The sequence below is a fragment of the Podarcis liolepis genome (assembly GCF_965112155.1).
Source record: "Podarcis liolepis genome assembly, chromosome: 7".
Classification (NCBI taxonomy): domain Eukaryota; kingdom Metazoa; phylum Chordata; class Lepidosauria; order Squamata; family Lacertidae; genus Podarcis; species Podarcis liolepis.
The window spans coordinates 5,361,730-5,388,860 of record NC_139561.1 but is presented as its reverse complement, the minus strand read 5'-3'; the positions used below and the strand labels follow the sequence as shown (position 1 = coordinate 5,388,860).

Genomic DNA, 27,131 nt, shown 5'->3' with positions numbered 1-27,131 from the left:
CTCCGCGGAGCCGGAAGTCAGGGCTGCGCGGCGCTGCCTGGCTTGCCCTCCTCTCTTGGGGGGCGCCGGGACTCCGCCGAGCGGAAGGGCGCGCTCTCGCTCTCCCACCGCCACGTCGAGATGGGGCCGGGGCGCGTGCACGCGGCGGGTATGAGCGGGCAGGGGGCAGGCGGGGGGGGCGCGAGGTTCAGGTTCAGGCCTCCCGGGGGGGGGGCTGGGGAAGGGCCCCCTTCTTCTTCCTGCAAGCCCAGCTGGGGCGCAGCGCCCGCCCCCGGGACTGGCACCGCGTCTCCCCGTGGCAAACGCGCCGCGGTGGGGCGAGGAGGGCAGGCTCTGCAATCCCCTCTTTTAATTCCTCCCTGCCCAGGACTGCTCGCCTTTGAGAGTGAGAGACAACCCGGGATAGCCTTCAGCTTTTTTTCTGGGGGGACGCATACCCCTAAACATTTTGTGAATCTAAGTTTGGCCTCATTGAGGGACAGTGTTTCAATATGAGCAGGAAAATGAGAGTACCTCTAAACATTTTTTTTAAGAAAAAAAGCACTGGCCTTAAGAGAGTTGTGTCTCACTGGTCGCCAGTCTGCCCTTTTAGCCATAGCTGTCAACTTTCAGATTTGAAAATAAGGGATCAGCAGCCTCACCTGTCCCGGGACAGTCTACAGGATATCTAACAATCCGGGATAGCAGTGGGAAACGGCACTGGAATAAGGGAATTTCCCACAAAAAAAGGGAAGGTTGACAGCTATGCTTTTAGCTAGCAACCAGGATAAAGGTAAAGGGACCCCTGACCATTAGGTCCAGTCGTGACCGACTCTGGGGTTGCGGACCTCATCTCGCTTTATTGGCCGAGGGAGTCGGCGTACAGCTTCTGGGTCATGTGGCCAGTGTGACTAAGCTGCTTCTGGCAAACAAGAGCAGCGCACGGAAATGCTGTTTACCTTCCCGCCGGAGCAGTACCTATTTATCTACTTGCACTTTGACGTGCTTTTGAACTGCTAGGTAGGCAGGAGCAGGAACTGAGCAATAGGAGCTCACCCTGTCGTGGGGATTCGAACCGCTGACCTTCTGATCAGCAAGTCCTAGGCTCAGTGGTTTAACCACTGCATCCCATATATCTTTTAAAAGCTTAGAATAATAGAATAGAATAATAGAAGTGACACTAGGGGTCATCTAGTCCAACCCCCTGCAATGCAGGAATCACATCTCAAGAATCCCTGACAGATGACTATCCAAGCTCTGCTTAAAAACCTCCAAGGAAGAAGAGTCCACAACTTCCCAAGGGAATCCATTCCACTTCATTCACTTTTATGGGGGGGGGAGTAAAGGGTGCAATAGAATACAGTCTGGGGGGCCTTCAACATTCTATACTCCCCCCACCCCAGCTCAGCCTGCCCCTCCTGCCTGGGCTCTGTCCCTTGGTCACACCAGAGTGTAAGGACAAGACTTGGCCAATATGTGCAACAAGGTGAAGTAGACAGCAGGATTTTTTTTGGGGGGGGGGGGATTTTATCAGCAGCCAGTTTGAACTTGCTGTGTGTGCCCAGCAGTGTGCTGGTTTTCAAAATGCAGATTCTCCTATTCCTTTGCCGTTGGCAACCTCTGGTCTCTTTAATTTGAGAGGCACCAGAATTATACCAGCAGAGGCTACTTTTCCTGTTAGAAGGCAGTAGCTTCCTCTGTCCCCAAGTCACAGGAAAAGTAGCCTCTGCTGGCATAATTCTGGTGCCTCTCAAATTAAAGAGACCTGAGTCAAGCTGTCTAGGGCACCATCTGCATGAGAACATAGAGAGAGCCTGCTGCTGGGTCAGGGGGTTGCCTAAGGCCTCTCGGCACCCTTCACAAACTACAGCTCCTGGGAGCCTTGACTGCTTAAAGTAGTTTGATACGGCTTTGGTCAATATTGTTCAGATTTGGGACCATCTCAGTCGTACTCAGGGACGCGGGTGGCGCTGTGGGTAAAACCTCAGCGCCTAGGACTTGCCGATCGCATGGTCGGCGGTTCGAATCCCCGCAGCGGGGTGAGCTCCCGTCGTTCGGTCCCAGCTCCTGCCCACCTAGCAGTTCGAAAGCACCCTTAAGTGCAAGTAGATAAATAGGTACTGCTTTATAGCGGGAAGGTAAACGGCGTTTCCGTGTGCCTCTCTGGTGCCGGTTCGCCAGAGCAGCTTTGTCACGCTGGCCACGTGACCCGGAAGTGTCTGCGGACAGCGCTGGCTCCCGGCCTCTAGAGTGAGATGAGCGCACAACCCTAGAGTCTGTCAAGACTGGCCCGTACGGGCAGGGGTACCTTTACCTTTACCTTTACAGTCGTACTCAGCAATTCTGGGATTGAACTCAGGGCTTTGGCACGCAAAGCTGATGCTCTGCCGCTGATCCACGACTCCTTTTCTCCCTCTGGGGTGCAGCTGCCATCCTTTTCATCTTATTTTTGCAGGCACTCAGCTGTCAGAGTCTCCTGCCAGCCGGAAGAGGCACAGCAACAAAAAGGAGGAGCCTGGGCCCTCGACCCTCCACAGCTGGACCAAGTGCCTCCTGGGCTTTGAATGGACTGATCTTTCCAGTTGGCACCATTTTGTCTGCTTACTTAACAGGCCGACTGACCCTGCGGCGCTGGGCATCTTCCGCTTTCTCTTTGGTGAGTCTCTTGCCTTAAGAGTGCTGGCCCTGGGAGGTCGGTGTGGACTGGAGAGTGCTTGTAGGCCCCTCAGCGTATTGAGATGCTGGATATCTGTAAGGATTTATCCTTTTGGCATAGGTGTAGTTTAGGAAAGATTCCAGGATGTCAACTGCTTTCGGAAAGATGCTGATCTGTGCCCACAGCAGCAGATTTCCACAACCTGGTGCTTCTGGGATATTTTTGGATTACAACTCCCCTTAGCCAATGGAGCACAGACTGCATATTTGCTATCAGGATGGGTTTAAGGTGCTCAGTTTGGTGTATCAAGCCCTTGGTAGCCAGCCTGCTACTTGAAGGAGCACTTTGCCCCATTGCTTGCCTTAAGGTGGAGAGGCAGTGCTGATAGTGCCATATCTGTCATATAGCAGGGCCTCCTTGGTAACAGCTCCCAGGATATGGAATGCCCTCTCCTTGGAGATTTCCTTTCTGATGCATTCAACACTAGCCTAAAATAATAATAGTAGTAAGAACAGCGACAGCAGCAACATCTGGAGGCCACTAGGCTGCAGAAAGCTGATTTACAGTGTTCCAACAATTTCATACTGTATCCGCAAAGCTCCATCCCTCCATGTGTGTCTAGGCTTGAGTCCCAGTTGACACCTGAGGTTCTGCTGCACGTTACCTTCAGCAGTAAAGCTCAAGAAACAGGGTCTTTGGGGTCATGGTGCCACACATGTGGCTTTCCTGTCCCAGTTGCTGCCTGTCTCTAGGAGCAAGGGAACCATCTCATCTGGATCTTCAGAAAAGCTGCTGGAAGCCCCTGTTATTGGCAATCATCATTTTCTTTAACAGAAGTAGGAAAGCAATTATAACACTAACAGTACAACATGATAAAATAATAATAATAATAGTAATGATAATAATGATAATGATAGTATGTCAGGTTGAGAGGAGTTCCCTACCAGGACAGACTTTGCTCGTGTGCTCAAGACATCAATTCTATAAAACATATTTTGCTGCACTGTTTGAAATATGAGCAAGCCAGGGCTGAACTGATACTACCCTTGCTGGTACCTTTCCCGTGAAAATCAGAGGCTCACTATGTCAGGTTCCTATTGGAAGACCGGACAAATGCTAGAACATTAGCGGTGGTGAAGTTTTTATCGGTGGTTACAAGAACCAATGATCCCTATCTTTAACTCTGAACAAAATGCTTGTTTAACCTGGAGGTAGGTTGTCTGAATTGTGCATTGCTTTGTAACGATTTGTTGGGTCTCTAGAACGTAATAAAGATTGATTGATTGATTGATTGATTGATAATAATAATAATAAACATTACAGTGAAAGTACAGTTGCTTGAGAGAGCACTGCAGAACTAGGAGGAGAACATGATACAGAGGACACTTGGCATCTTACACAATCTTATTTGTGAACTAAGGGCCTACAAAGGTTGAGGTGTGAGTCAGGAGAGTGGACTTGACTATCGGCCTGACTAGCAAACACCAGAAGAGGCCACCAGATACTGTCAAACCCCAATCCCACCGGAGCTGGGATTGTTTATTTGTGGGCCTTTCCTTTCCTTTTTGCTGTCATCGAAATTTAAAATGGTATGTTGTTTCATTCTCTGGTACCCTCTTGTCACAAGCCATGCTGTTGGTCCTTTGAGGCTGAACATGGAGAATGAAATACAGGTACCAAGCCTGGGGTGGGGAGGACAGGTGAGCAGGACAGGTGCAGAGTGTGCATTGGTCACTTGCTGTTGTCAGGAATTGATGCTGAATTGACCCAGGCTGAAGACTCCATATATTCAGCCTCTGCAACAGCTGCAGGAAATCTTGGAAGAAAGGGCACTTTCCTTTCCAAGGGATGCTTCTGAGCACCTTGCTGTGAGTGCAGGAAACTCATCTGAGCTTGCCCTTGGGCTGGCAGGCATAAGATAGTGCTCCCTGCTAGTCCACTCTGTGTTGCTTGGTCTTCCTGATGCATCTGGAGTTTGCCACAGTTGAAGCCAGGAAACTTGGCTAGATTTATTTGGCCCACCAATGCTGATGTTGTGCTATTTGCTCATCCTCAATGCATCATTTGATGTCCACTGCTTTCTTTGGAGCCTTTAAACTTGTGAGGATCTTCAATGCACCCTGTATTAAGATGTAAATGCATTAAGGCCTAGAAAGGGTGGTGGGTAGAGGTTAAGAGAGAGCATGGCCATGTTGAGACCAGGAATGGGTGTCAAGAGCCCAAATTAGGTGGCTTTCCTCCTCTCCTCCCTCATCCTGTGTTTGTGACCTTTTGGGAGATGCTGGGTGCAGGATTCATGACTGTTTTTTCTCTGCATGTGATGGCTGCTGCTGCCCTCCTTTCACACACTCTCTGCCATATCTCTTGCAGGAGGAATGTCTGTTCCTACATGCCTCCTTCTTTACAAAGCTGCCCACAGGGCCTCTTTGCCAAACAAAATAGATGGGCTGGTTTTCCTGAGAGCTGTAGGGGAAATAATTTCATGGCGGTTGCAATCCAGTTCAGTGCACAGGATGTGGAGGAATGTGCTGCTTTTTTAAGCTGTGGTGTTTCCCTCCTGTACTGGAGCCAGCTGGTTTTGGTGGCAGCTGCAGAGATGCCACATCCATAGCTGGCAGCAGCTTTGGGCTTCTCATTTTGGGCCAGTGCTGCTGGCCTCTCTCTTATCAGCAGTGATAGGAGACTTTGGACCTGGCTAGGAGAGATCAGGGTGTGATCCCATCATGGGCTGCACTGGATGGTTTGTCCTAAAAACCAACAAGGGGTGTGTGTGTGTGTGTGTGTGTGTGTGTGTGTGTGTGTGTGTGTATGTACAGAATGACTGACCTTTCCTTTGAATCACTGCTGCTTTCAATGGAAAAAAATTCTACTCTGTGTTTTGAAACTCTCTCTGAGCCCCCTTCACTCTTCATTTGTGACGCACACCTGACAGTTCCACCTGACCCTCAGCATTTTCTGGAGTGGACTGCAGTAGCACATAATGTACCAATGTGGTGTGCTGGTTAGAGTGTTGGACTAGGGCAGGGGTCTGTAACCTTTAAGACAAAAAGAGCCACTTGGACCCGTTTCCGAAGGGGGGAAAAAGGGAGCCGCAAAACTAACGCATGCACCGCCCCCATGCGACGTCACAGCCTGTACAGCGCCCGCCACAGTGGGGAGTGTCAGGGCACACAATGCGCCTCCTCCCCTCGCTAGTATCCGCCCCGGAGCCGTGGCAAAGGTGTAAAAGAGCCACATGCGGCTCCGGAGACGCAGGTTGCAGACCCCTGGACTAGGGTAAGATAAATGTATAAGACCCCTGGATGGTTAAGTCCAGTCAAAGGCAACTATGGGGTGCGGCACCCATCTTGCATTTCAGGCTGAGGGAGCCAGAGTTTGTCCACAGACAGCTTTCCGGGTCATGTGGCCAGCATGACTAAACCACTACTGGCGCACGGAGGACCGTGACAGAGGCCAGAGTGCACGGAAACGCTGTAAGAGTCAAGGGTTCAGATCCTCACTGCAGGCCTGTTTCCTTCCAGTGTTTGACCCTATTCCACCCCACATCATTCTTCTCTCTGGCCCTTGCCTAGGTTTGTTGATGGCCTTGGACATTCCCCAGGAGCGAGGCTTGAGCCAGCTGGACCACAAATACCTGGATGGACTGAAGGTGTGTCGCTTCCCCCTCTTCAACTTCCTGGAGCCCCTTCCGCTGGACTGGATGTACCTTGTCTACACAGTGATGCTGCTGGGTAAGGACATTGGGAGAAGGCCAGGGAGGTGGGGTGGACCAGTCCTGCAGTGTTGGCTCCACCTTGTTTCCTGGGCTTTTGGGCCTTATTGGGTTGAGTCCGGCTGCAGAAGACGCTTTGGGGACCTGACCTTGCCTCCCTCGCTGCAACAGGTGCTTTGGGGATCATGATGGGCTGTTTCTACCGCCTGAGCTGCCTGCTCTTCGTGGTGCCTTACTGGTATGTCTTCCTCCTGGACAAAACAACATGGAACAACCACTCCTACCTCTACGGCCTCCTGGGCTTCCAGCTCTTGTTCATGAACGCAAACCGCTACTGGTAAGGGGTACCCCTTTGCTTTGCTTTCACCCAACAACCCTAATGTCAGGTTTTGCAGTGCCTCCTCTTTGCTCACAACATGCTTAGGCCGAGTAAACACCTTTCTCGGCATTTCAGTTACACAATTTCAGCTTGGCATTTGAACAGCTTGTGTCAGGAGTCAGGAGCAGGTCAGCAATGAAAAAGCACCAGTGTCAGTGAAGTTAGCTCTTTATTCCAGGAAACCAAAACAGTGCAGTGATCACAGCAACTCTTCCCAGTAGGTCTTGCTACATTTGTGGCCGTTGTGAGACTGTGGGGCCTTCCCAGTGCCTCTCTAAGGCCCCTCTTCCCCCAGTTCCTTCCGCAGCAGCCTAAGGCTCCTTTGTCTTGTCTCTCTTTGCTCCACCCTCTTCATTTCTCTGTGTGTTCTGGGAGACCAGCAGGGAGGAGAGCTGGTCGCAGCAGGAGGGAGAGCTTCCCTGGCTTCTTCAGCAGCCTGCCTCCACTTCTGCCTATTGACCTCTGCTTCTGCCTCTTCCTGCTCACTAAACCCTGTTATGTCTTCAGCTTCCAACACATCCTCCTCCCAGTCTGCTCCCTCTTCTCCCTTCTGACCACTTGTCATCATTCCACCACCAGTCCTTGGGCTCTGAGCCTTGTTCCCCTGGGGGTTCCCCAGCTAGTGCCTTCCACCCCCCCCACCCCTGCCTCCATTCAGTCCAAGACACTTGCAGGCTCTGGCATGAGGCCCCTAGGAAGTCTCCAGCAGCTGGAGGAGGAACATGAGCACGCATCTTACTTCCTTTATCTCATAAAATTTATATGCCACTTGTTTGGAGAAAGAAACCTCAAAGCGGTTTACAAAAAAGAATAAAACAGTGAAATAATTGGTAAAAATAGTTAAAAACAGCTATTCAAAACATTTTAAAAAATAATTAAAATAAATGATAAGCTGAAAACCAGATTAAAACACCCGTCAGCGTTCTACATACAGTATCTGAGCAGGCTTGCCAAACAAAAATTGTGAAAAGTGTACAATGAATGATGTCAACAGGCAGGGAGTTCCAAAGTGTGGGGGCTGCCACACTTACAAACTACAGTGGTACCTCGGGTTACAGACGCTTCAGGTTACAGACCCTGAAATAGTACCTCGGGTTAAGGACTTTGCTTCAGGATTAGAACAGAAATCGTGCTCCAACGGCAGCAGGAGGCCCCATTAGCTAAAGTGGTGCTTCAGGTTAAGAACAGTTTCAGGTTAAGAACGGACCTCCAGAACAAATTAAGTTCTTAACCCGAGGTACCACTGTAAATGCAAGTCATTGATATTTAACTCATAAATCTTGTGCACGTTGACACCAGCAGAAGTTCATGTTGCATTGCAAGGCATTGGCCACATTTCACATTAAACCACAGTTGAAAATTAACTACGGTTTAATGTGAACAAGTAACCTGCTGGCACACACTGTTCAAGGGCGTCTGCTTTGCTGCTTCCCAGCTCCTGCCTTTGCCTTAGGAGAAGCAAAGCCTGTGCCTTGGCTTAGTGTTGGTGAAAACCTGACCTTATTTCTCTCTGTGCAAGCCATACGTAGTAATCTAGTAGCAACCCTTGGCTACCACTCAGGGCTTGCTTGGAGGGCAACAAACTACAAATCTGGATTCATAGGTCATTGCCTGGAATGTGCACCTTCACTGCGCTTAGTTTGCCCATGACCAGCTCCAAACTGTGGCAAAGACAGATTCCAGGTGCCGGCTTTCTGAATGAGTCAGAAAGCCACTGGAGAAGTGACTGTGGCTTCTGGGTTTCAGAAAGATTTTGTGGACCTCTTGCAAGATCTTGCCAGAAACTGAGTGCTGCAGCTGTGTGACCCTAGCAAGCAAGGCTTCAGTGGAGGTGTGGGAGGCAGTGGTGGGAGAGGCGGCAGCAGGTGACGAAATTAGATGGGCCACCCCTGACAGCACCACCTTTTTAAAATGTCTTGTGTTGCGGTGGGCTGAAAATAATATTTCAGAATTCTTAAGTGCCATCACTCAGGAGGAGGCCTTAGGCATCCAGAACGCCTCTGGTACTGGCTAAGCTGATTTGGACCCCCCCACCTTTGTCTCGATTTAAAATGGTCCGTGGGTAGCTTCTCAGTTCCACCGGAGGCTTCTTGGTAATGTATCTCTTCGCTTTAGGTCTATTGATGGCCTCTGGAATCCACAGAAGAGAAACGCGCATGTTCCGTTGTGGAACTACACGCTGCTGCGCACACAGGTAAAGCGCTGCTGTTATTTCCCCCTAGCCCCCACCCCAGTATGCAGACTCCTCTCAGTGTCTGCACTGATGTGTCCTCTGGAAACTGTTGTAAACAAAAATCTGCCCTTTTTCCCTTATGGGGTATCCAAGAGCCCATACGGAGTCCTTACGTAGGTTCCCTATTGGTAGGAGAAAATAACAGAGGCCAATCAGAGAATATTGAGAAGCAAAGCAGCTAGTAAGCCTGATCTTTATTGATCTGCTGCAACAGGGTGCTCCCCTCACACGCAGGAGGGAGGAGGAACCCAGAACCAAGGTGCGCCTGCCCTTATATAGACATTTTAAATTCCCTGCCCTGGAGCTCAAGACCACCCCTCCATACATCATACGTCATCACAGAAGGGGTGTAACCTAAGACCACCCCCCAGATACATCATACCTACATCACAGAAAAGGCGGTCTACAGCAGAAATCTGAGTGCGTTGTTTATCTCATCTGACAGGTTACCTGTTTAATGGTCACTTGATTGGATTGCCCGGGGAGCCTGGCCAGTCTTTTGTAATGATAAATACTTAGTTCCTGAGCCAGGTCACAGGCTCACACCCTATTCATATCTTAAATGTGCCCTTCAGACAGGATTTGTGAGGAAAGAGACAATGGGGAGGTTTCCCACTTTGACCTTGCAGAGAAAACATTTGGTCAGTTTGGGAATCAAAAATGGTTCCAGGTCGGTCTTCCTGTGCTGATCTATGTACGTGCTTGGTTGGTACACTTATGAACATTTAACATATATCTAAGACCTCAAAATTCCTATCACAAAACAAAGCAGCCTCTGTGTAGATGGATGAGCCAGGACCCCCCCCCCACACCCACAGAAGCAGCATGGGCTCAGCATTGACACTGGCGGGCTGTGACTTTCCAGGTTTGCAGGCCAGAGTCTTTCCCAGCCCTGCCTGGGGATGCCAGGAATTGAACCTGGGATCTTTTGCGTGCAAAGTGTGTGCTCTGCTGCTGAGCAAAGCTCACCCCCTTCATTGGGGGATATGTAGCCGGCTCCTTTCCTCACCCCGAAGGTAGTTTGGAGATGGGCAACCCCTTTGCTCCTGCCTGATGTCTTGTGCCCCTTGCCTGACTAGTTTGCTTCAGAATCTAACTCACAGATTCTTGGCCTTGTTCCCGAGCAGATCTTCATTGTGTACTTCATTGCGGGCATCAAGAAACTGGATGCGGATTGGGTCGAAGGCTACTCCATGAGCTCCCTTGCTCACCACTGGCTTTTCAGCCCCTTCAGGTGAGGAGGAAAGGGAGGGAGGGAGGCGGAAGCAGTGAAGGAGGAGAAAGGTCAAGGAATCACACAGGTGGAAGGTTCCAGCCGCTCCCTTCTGCATCCTAGATTTGGGAGGGTGGAATTCCCATGAAGGGTCTGGCTTTAGCTAGGGATAATACTTGCTAGTTTTCAATTACAATCAAATAATAACTGCATTATAACAATACCAATTTATAATACAATTATTAATACCAATTGTTCAAATATCAAATTATATAATTTAGATAAAGCGGCCCCCTGTGTGCTAGATTTGATGAATTGATTATTTGCTTTATTTCTGCGTTCCAGAATCGTATTAATTTCCAGTCATAATGATAATCCCTTATACAACAACTGCAATATTAAAAACTTCTATTCGTGTTGACATATTAAATGATTTATAAAGCTACAAGTGAGGAACTCAAATTATATTCTTGTTCTTCCTGTGTGTGGCAGTTATTCTGTCTGTGGTGTTTTTTCCTGTCCTTGTAAGATGTTATATCTTTGTTTACCCCCGTTGTTGCTGTTATCCATCATGCCTTGGGAGGAACTGATATCCCATTGTTCCAGAAATTTCTCCATCGCTCTGTCTTGTGCTTCGCTGTTTTGCAACTTTTGCAACAGCTGCAAAAGTCACTCTGTCCCAATAAATAACCTGTTTTCACCATTTCCCCTCTCAGTCTGGGAAGAAGAGCGGTCTGTCGAATTGCAGATGACTCAGTAAAGAACCTTATCAGTTCCTTGGCAGTTCACAGACGCCTTTCATCCTTCCTTCCAACTGAAGATATATGATATATACTTCCAATTAAATTAAATTCCAAATCCTCTTAGCATTATTCAGTTCACTCTGCAAATAATAAAGGATAGGGAAGAGTCAGCTCTAAGTTTCTATCATTAAGCCTTTTGCAAAATAGAGCTTCCCTCCCTTTCTCCTTTTTTTACACACACAGTTCCATTTGATATTATATTCCATATTTATAATCCAATTCTTTCATTCTCACTTGTACAAAATATAATTTGAACTAAAATTCAGAGGAGAGTTGCCGAATCATAAATGTAGAGAATAAAACTTTAAACAAACCATAGGCTCCACTCCCTGTCCACTGTCTTTTTCACCAAATGAAGTCTTATCTTCAGTTTTGTTCTGCATTTTGGGATCTCACCTCTTCTAGCATACGCCTGTACTTTAGTCCAATTAAGCTCCAACTAACAGGAGAACCTCTGCTTCTTAATGGCGGTATTGGAGGGTTTCTGGTGGGCAAAATGTTTTTGCACTCAGCTCCTCCCTGCCCCCCCCCCCGCATTCCATGCCAGAGCAAGGAGATGAACTGCGAGTGAAGCCCCTTCCCCCTGTCCCTGGGGGGGGGGATTTGCAAGGATAATTACCCTCAATCATCCTTGTTTTTCCTTCTCTCTCTGTCATGGAGTCTGGCTCCATTAAGGCAGAGCAGAACCAGAAGCCACCGTTCGGTCCACATTTTTAAGTGAGCTGACCTCCCACCACTTCGATGAATACATGGATTGGAATATGATTATCCTTTGGACATGACCAAATTTTGTGATACAGTTCCTGGCGCAAAAAAGTGTGTGTTTGTGTGTGTTGTGTGTGTGTGTGTGTGTGTGTGTGTATTTGCAGATTTAAAACTAAAATAAATTTAGAAATGCATTTGTGATAAAATGCATATCTAAGTTTACAGTATGATTTTGTCTTACATGGGGGTTCAGTTCCAAAGGTTAAATGGGCCAGACTAATGGGACAAAAAGGACTGAGAACCCCGGGACCGGGGGGAGGGGACGCTGGAAGAAGATTGGATTGTTTTTATTCTCTTTTTTCTATCGTCAGAAATGTTTTTATGAAAGTTGCAAAAATATTGAAATGAAATTATTAGGCTCTTGTAAGAATGTTTAAAGAATTAGGTAAAAAGGTAATGGTTATGAGAAGTTGGTAAAAATAAGATTTAAATTGTAAGTTTTAAGGTTTTATATAAGATAAGATGAAAATAGAGCAAGGTAATGTATTGACAGAATATTATGAATTATGGAAAGGATTTGCTGTGACAATTATCAATTAAGATACAAGAGATGGGAGGAGGAGGAGGTCATGGAAAGAAGGTAAAGAAAGTGGAGAATTTGAAAATGATGGTTTTATTTTTTATCTGTTTTTGTCTTTTTTTGTAATTTTCTTTTTTTTTTCTTTTTGTGATTTAAAAATTCTTTTTTCAATAAATATCATTAAAAAAAAAGGTTCTGCATTTACATGAAAACTGCATATACCCAAACCCTTGGAACTGCCCTGCGGCTAGTGAGTGAGGGTGCGAATCTGCATGGGCTTTTTTTTTTTTAAAAAAAGAAGAGACTTGTGAATTATCACATAGAAATTGACATTGCTGTGCCTCCCTAGTCCTGAGCATCGGCTGTTCACCTCCACCCACCACTTCTCAGTGATGCTGTGTCTTCTATCTCAGGTTGGTGCTTTCAGAGGAGATGACCAGCCTGCTGGTAGTGCATGGTGGGGGTCTCATGCTGGACTTGACCGCTGGCTACCTGTTGTTTTTTGACGCCACCCGACCCGTTGCTCTTGTCTTTGTCTCCTACTTTCACTGCATGAACTCCCAGCTCTTCAGCATTGGTAAGTTCTCCAGATGTCCAAACAACTCTCTTCTTCGCAAGAGGGTCAGAAGCCCTTAACCCCTGCCTTGTTTGGCTTTGGCCGCTAACCACACTCCCGCTTGCCTGCGGTGAGTAAGAATCCCTTTTAGGTAACCAGGAAAACAAGTTTTTTTGGCTGTTTGGGAAAAAATGTGGGTGGTTCCTCACAGTGGCGTAATGTGGGTTGTCAGCACCCGGGGCAAGGCAAGTAATTTGCGCCCCCTAACCCCTAACCTGCCGCCGCTGCCAGCTTCTTCTTGCTGCTGCCTGGTCTGGTCTGGTGTGGTTCTCTCCCGCGCTCAGCACTGCGCTGGGCGGCCGCTGCACTGTCCCTCCCCCAGATAGTCCCTCGCTCTCTCTTTTTTTTATATAAAATTTTTATTGGTTTTTCACAGTTTTTATAAACACAAATAATACACAACACAAACAAACAAACACACCAACAAACATGTATAGTTTCATATCCTTTTTTCTTAAACCTTACTTCACCGACTTCCCCATACCTCCCCTTTCTACGTCCCAATTTCCAAATTTATTTCAGCAAATCCTAACCCTTGGTTTTATCAAATTTCCCCCTTATTCTTTTCTTTTACTTAATCTTTTACAGCTGTAATCCCCCTTTTTTTCTAAAACCTCAACATTTTAGCATTCATTAATTTTACAATATTTCTTAAGATAAATTTTAAATTTCTTCCAATCTTCATCCGCCGTCTCTTTCCCCTGATCACGGATTCTGCCGGTCATTTCAGCCAGTCCCACATAGTCTATCACCTTCATCTGCCATTCTTCCAGAGTGGGTAGATCTTGAGTCTTCCAATACTTTGTGATGAGTATTCTTGCTGCTGTTGTGGCGTACATAAAGAATGTTCTGTCTTTCTTTGGCACCAATTGGCCAACAATGCCCAAGAGAAAGGCCTCTGGTTTCTTAGGGAAAGTACATTTAAGTACCTTTTTCATTTCATTATATATCATTTCCCAGAAAACCTTAATCTTCGGGCACGTCCACCAAAGGTGATAGAAAGTACCTTCAATTTCTTTACATTTCCAACACTTATTGTCAGGCAAATGGTAGATTTTTGCTAGCTTGACTGGGGTCATGTACCACCTATAGATCATTTTCATAATATTTTCTTTTAAGGCATTACATGCCGTAAATTTTAAACCGGTGGTCCACAACTGTTCCCAGTCAGCAAACATGATATTATGGCCAATGTCCTGTGCCCACTTAATCATAGCTGATTTAACTGTTTCATCTTGTGTATTCCATTTCAGCAACAAGTTATACATTCTTGACAAATTCTTAGCATTGGGTTCTAACAGTTCTGTTTCTAATTTTGATTTCTCCACCTGGAAGCCAATTTTCCTGTCTTGTTTGTAAACCTCCATTATTTGATAATAGTGGAGCCAGTCTCATACTTTAGCCTTCAAATTCTCATAACTCTGTAATTTCAATTTATCACCCTCTTGTTCCAAAATTTCCCAATATCTTGGCCATTTTGCATCCATATTGAGTTTTTTCACAGCTTTAGCCTCCATTGGCGACAACCACCTTGGGGTTTTGTTTTCCAACAAATCTTTGTATTTAATACAAACATTATATAATGCTTTCCTGACAATATGATTTTTAAAAGCTTTATGCACTTTAACCTTATCATACCATAGATATGCATGCCATCCAAATACATTATTAAAATCTTCCAAGTCCAAGATATCTGTGTTCTCGAGGAGCAACCACTCTTTCATCCAGCAAAAGGCTGCTGATTCATAGTACAGTTTTAAGTCCGGCAGGGCAAATCCCCCTCTTTCCTTTGCATCCGTTAAAATCTTAAATTTTATCCTGGGTTTTTTGCCCTGCCACACAAATTTCGAAATGTTCTTCTGCCACTGTGGAGGGGGGGGGGATAGTCCCTCGCTCTCTCTCTGCACCGCACGCCTGGCACCCACCCCCTCCACAGTGGGCGGCGACCCAGCGGCTCGGATCAGATTCGCACAGCCAGCACTGCAGTGTGAGAGAGTGAGTGAACCAGGTAGGGGCAGAGATCTGCGAGTGCGAGCGCCCCCCCGATGTTGCACCCGGTGTGGCCGGCACCCCCTGCACCCCCCACACTATGCCACTGGTTCCTCACACCACCCCCTTCATAGTATTAACAGGCTGCAAATTGCTAACATAGGTTCATGCAGGGAGGAAAAAAATCCCCAATTTTTTGGGGGTGGGGGAGAGAGATTGGGGGGGGAGGGGCTTTTGCAGACACTTGCAAGCCTATGTTAATGCCATTTGGGGTAGTTTGTGTGGCAAGCTTGGTAATAAAACTTCCTCCTCGTCTTTGTTCTTGCAAGGTGGTGGGTGGGAGATGGCAATTGTACATAACCTTAGCATTGGGCTGGTATTGCAAACATCTCCTTCTCTGGCCTCCCTGTCCCAATCCACAGAAGTCCAATTTCCTGGCATTTTTTTCTTGCCCACAGGTATGTTCTCCTACACCATGTTGGCCACCAGCCCCCTTTTCTGCTACCCAGACTGGCCACGCCACCTGATTGCCAAGTTCCCGGCCTGCTTCCAAAGGCTCCTGCCCCTTTCAGAGGCTCCACAGCCCAGCCAGGAGTGTGTGTATGGAGGAGCAGGGCAGCAGAGGTTAGGCAGAGGAGCCCAGAAGCTGGGGTTGCGGCAGAAACTGGGGGCCATCTTCACAGTGCTGTATGTGCTGGAGCAGCTATTCCTGCCCTACTCCCACTTCATCACCCAGGTGAGACAGGCGTGCTTGGCAGAAGCAGCCAACATGGTGGTGCCATGGATAGCCTTGCGTTAATTGTGTTAATTCACAAAGCCCTAAACAACATTAGTCAGACCCCACCTGGAGTCCTGGAAAAATTTCTGGGCAACCCAGTTTAAGATGGATATTGACAAGCTGAAATGTGATCAAACTGGGTGAATGAGGAGGTAAAGGGTCGGGCAACCAAGCCTTATGAGGAAGAACGGGGATGTTTAGCTGACGAGACTAAGAGGTGATGAGATATCCATCTTGAAATATATAAAGGGCTGTCACGAGGAAGATGGAGCAAGTTTACTATTGCTCTGGAGGGTATTGTGGGGTGTTTCTTAACTCTTGCAGACGTGCATATATACCGTATTTTTCACCCCATAGGATGCACTTTTTCCCCTCCAAAAATGAAGGGGAAATGTGTGTGCATCCTATGGGGCGAATGCAGGCTATCCTTCAGGAAGCTATCCGTAAGCCTTGCGATCCCACAGGAGTTCCCGCCGGGCTCGCAAGGCTTGTGGGCAGCATCCTGCAGCCCGAAGCACGGGGTGCGCTCCAGAGCGCACCCCGGGCTTCGGGCAGATGTCTGCAAGCCTTGCGAGCCTGCGGGAGTTCCCATCAGGCTCCCTAGGCTTGCGGATAGCAGCCAGTTCTGGGGGCTGGGGTCGGGGGAATCCCCCCCCCCAAAAAAACTAGGTGCGTCCTATAGGGCAAAAAATACGGTATATGGGTCTTGGAGCAAAAGGTGCTGGATGTTGTCATTGGACAGACAAGATTTTCTTTGACGTGGGTCCTCTGGGAAGCAGAAGATGACGGATCTGGGCTAACAAAGTGGGAGGGACCGAGGAGGCCCCCCCTGAGCCAGTGCAATTCTTCCCATGATGCATTTCTTTCCCAGCATTCCTGCAAGCTTGAGAGGTTCCCTGGTCCAGAGCTACACTGAAATATATTTCTGCGGGATAGTAATGGCCGAATCTTAATCAGGATTGTGAGGTGAAATATCTGGTTGCTGGTAGCTTTTAGTCAGAAAATAATAGTCCAGAGTGGCAGCTCAGTGCATTGTCCATGACTGTCAGGCTGGGAGGGTGAAGGAAGAGGGAAAACAAGGTCCTTTCTGGGGAAAGTCACCAGATTTCCCCTCAACTCCTTGTGCAGGGCTATAACAACTGGACAAATGGACTCTATGGCTACTCGTGGGACATGATGGTCCACGCACGCTCCCACCAGCATGTGAAGATCACGTACCGTGATGGTCTCACTGGGGAGGTTGGCTACCTCAACCCTGGGGTCAGTGTCTCTTCCTTTTCATTTGCAAGGGGGCAGGGGCAGCTTTGGGCTACTTTACTTGGGCTGCTTCTCACATGGCAAACGGCAAATCAAATAATAGAATTGTAGAGTTGGAAGGGACCCTGAGGATCATTTAGTCTTGCAAAGCAGGAATACACATCTGTCCCGTACAGGGATTGGACATAGGGATACATTGCATGTCGGAACAGAGGCGCCAGCTTGCAAGGGCGATAGGGGGCGGGCGGGCAACATTGCATGTGTGACATCCCAATGTTGGGAGGAGCTGGGGGCTGAGCCAAACGCACGACTTCAATGGCTGGCATCTCCTCCTCTACCTCCTCTTGGCGCCACCACCAGCAGGTGGCTGCTTTGACCCTCCTGCCCCTCTCTGGAGGAGAAGGAGGAGGAGGAGGAGTCGACCACTGGAGCTGTGCTGTGCTCGACTCCACACTTCACCTCCATGCATTTAGAACATTGGGGGGCCCAGCCCCCAAATATGGGGAGGGGCAAAAGAATTGAGCCCACAAGAGCTGGTGCCCCTGGTCGGTTACATGGTTGTATTCAGACCACTGTACCTGTGTCAGTTTTAACTGCAGGAGTGTGATGTTTGTCAAGGCTGCCTGCTATGTATCTCATAAGATAAGTCCATGCCATGTGTGACAGATATGTAGGGAAGTGTTCATATGCTGTGTATTGCAAGTTGCTTTGAGTTAACTTTATGCAAAACAAGAAAAGGGGGAAACGTGCAGGGCATATCCTGTGCCGTGGTGCAAAGCTCCCTCCGCCGCCGCCCCCCCATTTCCCAGAGTTGTTGACCTTTTTTAAGGGAGGACAGTGCTGCCGGCAGGGCTGGAGGAGGCAGGCAGCTGGAGGCTGGGGAAGAGGCGGAGGCTGGACGTGGCAGCTCCTGGCTCAGCTGGCCGCTTTGTGCCGCGGTGGCCACGGCAGATGGAAGCTCCAGGCATGGTGTGGCATGGCGGAGGCAGCCAAGGGCGGCAAGCTGATGCCGGGAGGCGCCATGTCCAGCTTCCACCTCTTCCCTGGCACCCTCCAGAACTTGGCACCCTGGCGTCCCACACCACTAGCCTCTATGGGAACATGACTAATTAGTGCAAGTAATAATCATAATTGGGAGGATCACTGCACAGCCCACCCACTTCAAAGTGGTTTCCTGAGGATCTCAGGAGATGGGAAACCTCCAAATGATACTTACAAATAATTACTTGTTGATGCTTGTGGGTTTTCTGCCATATTTATATATACACACAAAAATACAAGCTGTTTCGTAGACCGATGCATCAATCTGGGATGCCTAACTTTCTTTTGGAATTAAAATCCAGCTTTTAGAGAAAATAATAATAATAATAATAATAATAATAATAATAATAATAATAATAATAATATTGCCGCCCATCTGACTGAGCTGCCGCAGCCACTCTGGGTGTTTCATCAACCTCAGCTCTGGGAAAACTACGGAGTCATCTGAGCTTCATGCAATTGGAGCGGGCGCTTTGGAGCCAGACAGTCGATAGCCCTAGTTAACCCCACATTCCAGCGTGCCACCAGGGAATCGGCTGAGAGGCCACCAGAAAGGGATAATGCATCTCCTTTGGAAGCCATTTGGATCCATTAAGTGTCAGGGGCAGACCATTTGAATCAGGTTGCGGAGACGTCTAGTTGCACCAGGAAGTGATCTGACCATGGCACTTCTTTTGTTCCACTGAAACTTAATGTCAGATCACCCACATCCACAGAGGTAAACACCAGATCTAAGGTGTGTTCATGGCTATGAATAGGGCCATATTTATTCAGAGACAGCTCAGTGGAGGCCATGCTTTCCATGAAGTCCCAAGCAGCCCCTTGTCAGGCCATGTCAGCATGGATGTTAAAATCAACCAGGACCACCAAGCCAGGTGTCTCCAGGAGAACATCCAACATGACCTGAAGCAGTTTGGGCAGGGAATTCTTGGTGCAGCAGGGAGGTCAATACACCAAAAGCAATCCTCTACTGCCCCTATTGCCCAACTTCCAGAACATGCCCTCAGAAAACTGTGTCTCCCTAATAGGACGCCCGGTGAAAACTAAAGACTTCCTAAAAATCATTGCACCCGCCTCCTTCCCCACCCACATGATATGGGTTGCTGTGTGTAAGAGAAACCTGGTGGATAAGCAGTAGCAAGAACAGGCTCACCTACCTTGTCCAAGCAAATCTCTGTTATAACATGCTAGGTCAATTCCTCCATCAAATCATGGATGGCAGCGGTCTTCTGAATCATTGACCTGGCATTGCACAGTGTCTTGTGGGACACCTGTAGCCTTCTTGTCAGGGCCAGACCTGGAGGCAGGGATAGTCTTCAAACAACCACTAAACCTTTCTCGATAATGATGTGGTCTGGTCCAAATTCAGCAGCTGGAACAAATAATACATCTAAAGTGCAGAGAGGTGAATTTGCAGGAGCTGCATAATCTTTGGAATCTTCACTTTCTAGCTGTAGAACTGTTGGGATTTTGGGTACTGACTGCTAGACCTTGCTGCTCTTAAGGCCTCTCACGGCAGCAAGTCTGCCCTCCTGCCCTCCCATTCTCCTCTTCCCTGCACCCCCCCACCAGCCTGCCACCCTTCCTGTGCCCCAGCTGAGACTTGCATGTGTTAGGGCAGGTCTTCACCCAGAGTCGACGCTGGAGGGACCACGCAGACATGGTGAAGCAGTATGCCACCTGTCTCAGTCAGCTGCTGCACAGCTATAACATTTCGGAGCCGGAGATCTACTTTGATATTTGGGTCTCGATCAACGATCGCTTCCAGCAGAGGTGAGTGAGCTGTTCCAGCAGCTGAAATGCCCTTGAGACTGCTGCTTGCAATGACAGTAAAGCAAAATTGGGGAGCTTCCAGCCCACAGGCCCAATCAGGTTCCTCTGTCTTCCCCAACTGGCCAGCAGGCTGCTTTGGCCTGGCCATGCCAGCTGTGTGGCTGGTAAAGACGTGGCTGTGCCAAAACCGGGGCTGCCAGGCACTTCCTGTCATTAATCAAAGGCACCTGCAACTGTACATCAGCTGATCACTGGGGCTTTCAAAGCACAGCGCCTTTGCCTGGATGGTTTGATTTCAAACCAGGTAAGGAGAAGCAGGTCACTTGATGTCATTGTGACATTGGGTGATTGGCAGGCGGACTGTCTCTTCACCTGTCATACTTGGCCCACGGGAGGTGGGGAGGGGGAATTATACAAGCTGCACTAACAATTCCAGTAAATTTGGAGTGCTATACAAGTGTTGAGGGATGGGGCAGCTGTTGGGGAGGGTGGGGGTGGAAGTTAGGATGTTGCTTCCCATCATGCAGTTCCTTCGTAATGTCACTGACTTTGAGGAGACACTGGATAGAACACTGAAGAACCGCCTGTCCTTAAATGGGTAAACCCCTCATAAACTCAAGCTGAGCCCATCCTGCAAAACTTGGTGATGAGCCAAATCATTGTGGTCTGTGACTCAAAAGATATTCTGGAATTGAGTGCATGGAAGGAATGACAGCCGTATTGGATCGGAGGAACACAGCCATGCAGGCAGAGCCTTCTTCCTTGCTAGTTATATTGACTTGACAATGGCCGGGGTCCTTCTGATTTGGGTATCTTCACTTTGCCCATGTCACTCCCCTCCTTAGACTCTTTGATCCACATGTGGACATTGTAAAAGCTGAGTGGTCCCCTTTCCAAAAGACGACATGGGTGAAGCCTCTGCTGGTTGACCTGTCACCCTGGCGGACAAAGCTACAGGAGATTGAGGACGCCCTGGACAACCAAACCGAGGTGGTCTTCATTGCAGACTTCCCAGGTACGTCTGTGCTGTTTGCCTTCTCCTGGAAATGGTATCCCTGTTTAAGCCAAGTCTACACAGTACTCTTTGGCATGTTGCCTTTTGCCTGTGTGAGCAAGTTGCCTTTTAACTTTCTGTGTAGGGAAGCCATTGCAAGAGACTGGTGAATCCTCACCTGGGGGTCACCTTGGGGTGTCAGAGCAGCAGTGGTCTTGGGGCTGCTCCTAGGCGCTCTGTTGCATTCCAGCTGCTCATCTCCCAGTTGTCCCCCATGGCAGGCCTGCATCTGGAAAACTTTGTCAGTGAGGACCTTGGCAACACTAGCCTTCACTTGCTGAAAGGGGAAGTTGCAGTGGAGATTGTCAGCACGCAGAAGAACCACACGCTGCAGGAAGGAGACAGGATACAGGTGAGGAGGAAGAGAAGGCTGAGAGGCGATATGATAGCCACTTTCAAATATCTGAAGGGCTGTCCCATGGAAGATGGAGCAGGCTTGTTTTCTGCTGCTCCAGAAGGGCTTCAGGTTACCAGAAAGGATATTCCGACTAAACATTAGGAATGGCTTTCTGACTTTTTAACTGTGGAACAGAGTACCTGAGAAGGTGGTGGACTCCTTGGAGGTTTTTAAGCAGAGCTTGGAGGACCATCTGTCAGGGATTCTTTAGCTGTGATTCCTGCCTTGCAGGGGGTTGAACTAGATTGTCCCTGGAGTACCTTCCAACTTTACAATTCTATGGTTCTATGAGGACCGAGTTGAGCCTTCGCAATTGGAGAGCAGGGGAAGGGAAGCCTTTTCCAGCCGCGTCCAGGACCACCAGTGATCCTGATGCTCTGCCCCAAAGCACAAAGGAAAGGCAATGGGCATCTAACCACCCCTCGACCACCTCACGTCCCCCCAGCCCAATGAAGTATTGGAACCTTCACCCCATGCGCAATACTTGCATGCACTGCTGAAAGGCCGAGGCTTCATGGTCAGGCACGTGCTGTGCATGCAGCAGGTCAAAGGTCCAGTTGCCCAGTATCATCTCAAACAGCAGCAGGGCTGGGAAAGACCTCTGCGCTCCTGTGACCCAGGAGAGCCACGGCCAATCGGGGGAGCAGCACTGGCTCAGATGGACCACTGCTCTGCCATTTATACCACATTAAGGGCTTGTCCACACTTCCACTTGTCCTGTGCCTAGAAAGGACGGGTCTGAGTGGTCTTCTGCTTAACTGAATGCTTTCTAGGTATAGGCCTGAACACTTTCCATGGGAAAAGCCTCTCTTGAGTGTTAAATCAGTCAATGACCACACTAAACTGCTGCTATATCATAAAAAGCTGACTATCTCAACTTCAATATAGCCCATTTTCTCTTTTGAACTGAATATGGCCCCTCTTGTGCCTTGTGAGAACTCAGAATCACAAATACAAACAAACTATGACCAAAGAAAATAGTTTTGAAAGTAGTAGGAGCAGAAAAACTTTACAAAGCAAGAAAGGTGTTTTGCTCTAGGCTCTCGCCTGGTCAGTCATAAATAGGCAGTCAACATGCTTGGAGGAACCTGCTCCAGCTCTCCTCTGCCTCATAGCACCCCCACTCCAGTAATGGGGAGTCCTGCCCATTTTGGGAACCCCTGCTGATGATAGTGGGGCCCAAGCAAAATGAGATCAGGGCCCCGTGTTGATATTCCAACTTTGCTCTCTTCCTCTTGGACACAGCTGCCGCCGGGGAAATACCACAAAGTCTTCACAGTGTCCCAGGAACCGTCCTGTTACATGTACATGTACGTCAACACCACAGAGGCGGCTCTTGAGCAGAACTTCACTCGGCTGCAGGAGTTGCGGGAGAAGGTGCAGAATGGGACAGGTAAGGCTGAGCAGCGGTTGGGGGGGGGGCAAATGAACTGGGGGCCTCAGAAGGTCTCCCGGCTGCACCGCCGGCTCCAGGGCACCAGCCTCTGCTGACACACAGTCCTCCTCTATTTCACGCCTGCTGCTGGGACAGGCCAAGGACTGGCCTTGGGCTCTTCAGTCCCAAGCGGAAAGTTCAAGGTGCCTTCAGGTGCTTTCAGAAGAAATCATGAAAACACCTGCCGGTTTCTTCCATCCAGTCCAGCATCCTGTTCTCACAGGGCACAGCCAGATGTCTGAAGCAGAATCCCACAAGCAGGGCGGGAGTGTAGTAGCCGCTCTCACCTGCTCCCAAACTCCCACAAACTGCCTCTGAGGTGAAACATAGACATTGTGGCTAATAGCCATTGCAAGCCATAAAGGTAAAGGGACCCCTGACCATTGGGTCCAGTCGTGGCCGACTCTGGGGTTGCAGCGCTCATCTCGCTTTATTGGCCGAGGGAGCTGGCGTACAGCTTCCGGGTCATGTGGCCAGCAGGACTAAGCCGCTTCTGGCGAACCAGAGCAGCGCACGGAAACGCCATTTACCTTCCCGCCGGAGCGATACCTATTTATCTACTTGCACTGGCATGCTTTTGAACTGCTAGGTTGGCAGGAGCAGGGGCCGAGCAACGGAAGCTCACCCTGTCGCGGGGATTCGAACCGCCGACCTTCTGATCAGCAAGTCCTAGGCTCTGTGGTTTAACCCACAGAGCCACCCACATCCTCCATCAATTTCTCTAACCCTCTTTTAAAGTTTGTGGACATCACTGCCACTAGTGGGAGTGAGTTCCATTGTTTGACTCTGTGCTGGGTGAAGAACTCCTTTAATCTTTCCTGAGTCTTCCCACATCCAGCTTCACTGAATAACCCTGAGTTTTAGTATGATAGGAGAAGGCTCCCTGTCCACTTTCTCCACACCAGAGATAATTTTATACAATCTGCCATGTCTGTCCCTCTCTCATCTCCCCTCCCTGCCAAGTCCCATTTTTTTCTAAACAAAAAAGTCCCAAACACTGCAGTTTTTCTTTGCAGAGGAATTACTCCATGCCCGTGATCATTTTGCTTTCCTTTTTCTGAAACAATGTCCTTTTTTGAGGTCCAGCACCTGAAACCACATAGAGAGTATCCCAAGTGCAATCGCACCAGAGGTTTACACGATAGCTTTATTTCATTTTCAAGCGACTCTCAGTCTTCTGATACTAAATCCTGATATTGCCCCCACCCCCAGAAACGGAGCCCCTCCCTCCAGAGCTACAGCCCATCTTGGACAGCTCCATGGAAAACGTGACGCAGGTGGACCCTGTTGTGGAAGCCTTTCTCCGCCGCCAGTGGCGCATGGAGGAGCTGCAGAAGCGCCGCAATGCCACGCTGGCCGAGCGCTTCCACCGTTTCATCGCCAAGAAGTACTTCGTCTTCCGCAGGAGGTGAGAAAAGCCTTCTCTTTCTGCACAACGTCTGCCCTCCCTGCCATTCCTTGCTGGCTTAACCTGGTCCACTTTCTGGCTTTGGCAGCTGGATGTTGCTGAGGGCACCCTGTAGTCTGGCTGCCAGGGTGACTGAGTCCATTTATTAATTCATGTTTTTGATAGCCTGCCTTTCTTCCAAGGTGGGATTCAAGGTAGTCTCCAGCCTTTAAAAATGTTGTTATAAAATACAAAGTAATAAAAGAAAACTAGTTAAAACCAAAAGTTAAAAGGCATCAGAACACATTTAGAGCCAGCAGGTAAAATATACAATGGCTGCTCGGGTTGCAAATGTGATCCGTGCGGGATGCACATTCACAACCCGCAGTGGTGCATCTGCGCACATGTGGGTTGTGATTTAGCGTTTCTGCGCATGCACGACTGCTGAAACCTGGAAGTAAGCCATTCCGGTACTTCCGGGTTTCGGCGGTCCGCAAGCCAAAAAAATGCAACCTGATGCATCTGTAACCCAAGGTATGACTGTAGTCTGCCCTGACAGCAGCCAGTGATCAGCTTTGTCTGCACCTTGGTTTTTAAAAAAGGCCTCTCTAAACAGAAAGGTCTTAACCTGCTGGTGGAAGGATAACAAAGAGGGAGCTAGCCTCTCTTGGGAGGGAATTCCACGGTCTGGGAGCAGCCACAGAAAAGGCTCTCTCTCTTGTCACCTCCCAGCTGTGACTCTCCTGTTGATGGGACTAAGAGAAGGTGAGTTCACCCAGGCAGGTTCATATTGAGAGATAGGATATTTTGAGTAATCTGGTCCCAAGTCATACAGAGCATAACCAGCACTTTGAATTGTGATTGGAAATGGACTGGTAGCTGGCAAAATTGTTTTAACAAAGGAGCAACGTACAAAGTGCCCTTTGTTTTTCTGGCAGTTCCTCTTCACAGTGCTGGTTTGTCTTACATTTTAGAAAAGGCCCTTCCCTGGGCACACAGTCTATGGTGGTGAAAATGCACAGCTGGGGAACTAAATCCTGACCTCCCCTGCAGGCCAACTTCAGTCTGTGGGTGGGGCTGCCCACCTGTCCGTCACCAAATATGATGGCAGCAGGAGAACAACCTCAAGGGGGCTCTGCTCTCTTGGCGCGCGTCACCTGGCCTGCACTGAGAGCAGTCTCACTGGCCGAACCAAATGGGGAATGCTCTAGGGCAGAGCTTTCCAAACTTTTCAGGATGGTGACACACTTTTTAGACATGCATCACTATGCGACACAGTACTTCAGTTTTAGTAGGAAACCGGAGGTTAAACTAAGGGCATTCGCTCGACACACCTGCACATTGCAGCTAACGTGTCATGGCACACAGTTTGGAAAACTCTGCTCCGGGGCCACAATGTCATACGCTGATAATCATAAAACAAAACAGCAACAACAAAACCCTCAAATCAGTTTACAAAATGGATAAAACAATAATTATAATTACCAGCAAAAATTAGTAAAAATTAAAGACTTCCAAAACGTTAAAATAATAATATATTAAAAGTATATTAAAACAACACATCACCTTTCTAAACTTCAGCATAGGCTTGTCTAAACAAAAATGTTTTTAGCAGGTGCTGAAAAGATGACAGTGAAGATGCCTGCCTGGTATCAATAGGGAGGGAGTTCCAGAGTGCAAGTGTTAGAATATTGAGTTCTAACCAGTGTGGAAAGTGTCTTATGTGGCACCTTTAACAGGGTCAGTTCCATTGATCTAAGCGGTTGACTGGGCATATACGGGGTGAGACAATCTCACAGGTAAACTTGTCCCTTGTTCTAAAGGGCTTTATATACCAATAGTAACACCTGAACTTTGGCAACTAATGTAGATATTTGAGCAGAGGTCTTATATGCTGACAGGGTTTTATCCCTATCAGCAACCACGCTGCAGCATTCTGCACTAACAACAACTTCTGGGTTAAGCGCAAGGGAAGCCCCACATAGAGAGCATTGCAGTAGCCTGCTCTTGAAGAAGCCATATGTGGTGCATGCGGACATTAAACTGATGAGGTGAGTTCCTTCTGTTTCTCTGCCTTCTCAGCCTCCTGATGACCTGGATTTCTCTGCGGAACTTGTTGTTGGGCCGCCCACCCCTGGAGCAGCTGGCGCAGGAGGTGGCCTATGCCAACATGCAACACGAGGAGGTCCGGACACCCAGCAGTCCAGACACGGTGCCAAAACAGCCAGGGCGTTCTGAACTCTGAGCAGCAGCCGTCACTACCTCAGCTGCCAGCAGCAGCAGCAGCAGGGAGGCTCTCACAATGGGGTCAAAGGATGGGACGTTGGGGGAACACTCTGAGCGTGCAAAAGAGCCACTTACTTGCTTACCCTCTCTCCCTTTTCTGGACTTCTGCTCTTCAGCCAAGGCTCTTGTACTGGCTTGCTGAGACCCATTGTCTTCTGCCCACCTCAACTGGCCTCTGCCATCTGGAGACTGGTGTATTAAGGGGCAGTGGCCCACCAGTGCCCTCCTCCTCAGTCTCACTGTTGCCTTGGAGGAAGATGATGGGGACAAAACCAGCATTAGTGACAGAGATTTTCACCATCCTTTTAAAAACACCCAGAGGTAGCTGCTCTCTTGGTCCAGAAGAGAAAAAACTCCCATATCCACAAACTGGGCAATGTATTTGCAGGACCAATGAAAATGCTGCAAAAGAGTGAGCAGGTTTTTGAGGTTTCTAGAGCTGTTCATGAACCTGAATGTTAAGCCAAACTGTGAATGTTGGGAGTTTTCCCAGCATTACTACCTGAGATTATTTTCCAACTAATGTTGGTTGAAGTTGAAGGGGGGGGGTTGCCAGGCAGTGGGTTGGCTGGGCCTGATGGGAGATGTAGTCCAAAATATCTGGAAGGGTATTAGGTTGGGGATGGCTGCTCTACCACTTGAGCTCTGGACACACAGAGTTCCAGTTTCACACAATTGGAAAGGAACTGGAAACCTTCACTGCCGTCTGGGTATCTATTACAGACGGGCTTACAGTAGGAGTCCTCAGGTCTGTCTACGAGCCTTATAATTAAGTCTAGAAAAGAGAAGGTTGTGGCGAGCTCCAGTGTGACCGAGACAAAAAGTGTTCAATTTCTATTAAAAATTAAATTTTATGAA

The 27,131-nt window shown here is 48.6% G+C and overlaps 1 protein-coding gene and 1 long non-coding RNA gene across 3 annotated transcripts; both read left to right on the top strand.

Moving 5' to 3' along the window:
* Window position 1: 1 nt before the first annotated feature.
* GGCX (gamma-glutamyl carboxylase) lies at window positions 2-27,131 on the top strand. 2 transcript variants are annotated; one of them, XM_083514227.1, is made up of 15 exons: window positions 2-148; window positions 2,435-2,635; window positions 6,208-6,366; window positions 6,519-6,684; window positions 8,842-8,920; window positions 10,087-10,193; window positions 12,674-12,837; window positions 15,324-15,601; window positions 16,772-16,903; window positions 19,563-19,714; window positions 20,560-20,729; window positions 20,990-21,120; window positions 22,411-22,558; window positions 23,813-24,008; window positions 26,070-27,131. In XM_083514227.1, the coding sequence occupies exons 1-15, from the start codon at window positions 121-123 to the stop codon at window positions 26,230-26,232; spliced, it is 2,274 nt and encodes a 757-aa protein (XP_083370353.1). In that variant the 5' UTR covers window positions 2-120; the 3' UTR covers window positions 26,233-27,131. The 2 variants fall into 2 exon arrangements, with proteins under 2 accessions (XP_083370353.1, XP_083370354.1); XM_083514228.1 differs by having other exon boundaries at window positions 2-1,927; window positions 2,308-2,635.
* On the top strand, window positions 10,201-12,545 carry LOC310712022. The gene is made up of 2 exons (XR_014528736.1): window positions 10,201-11,941; window positions 12,453-12,545. It is a non-coding gene; the product is annotated as an uncharacterized lncRNA (long non-coding RNA).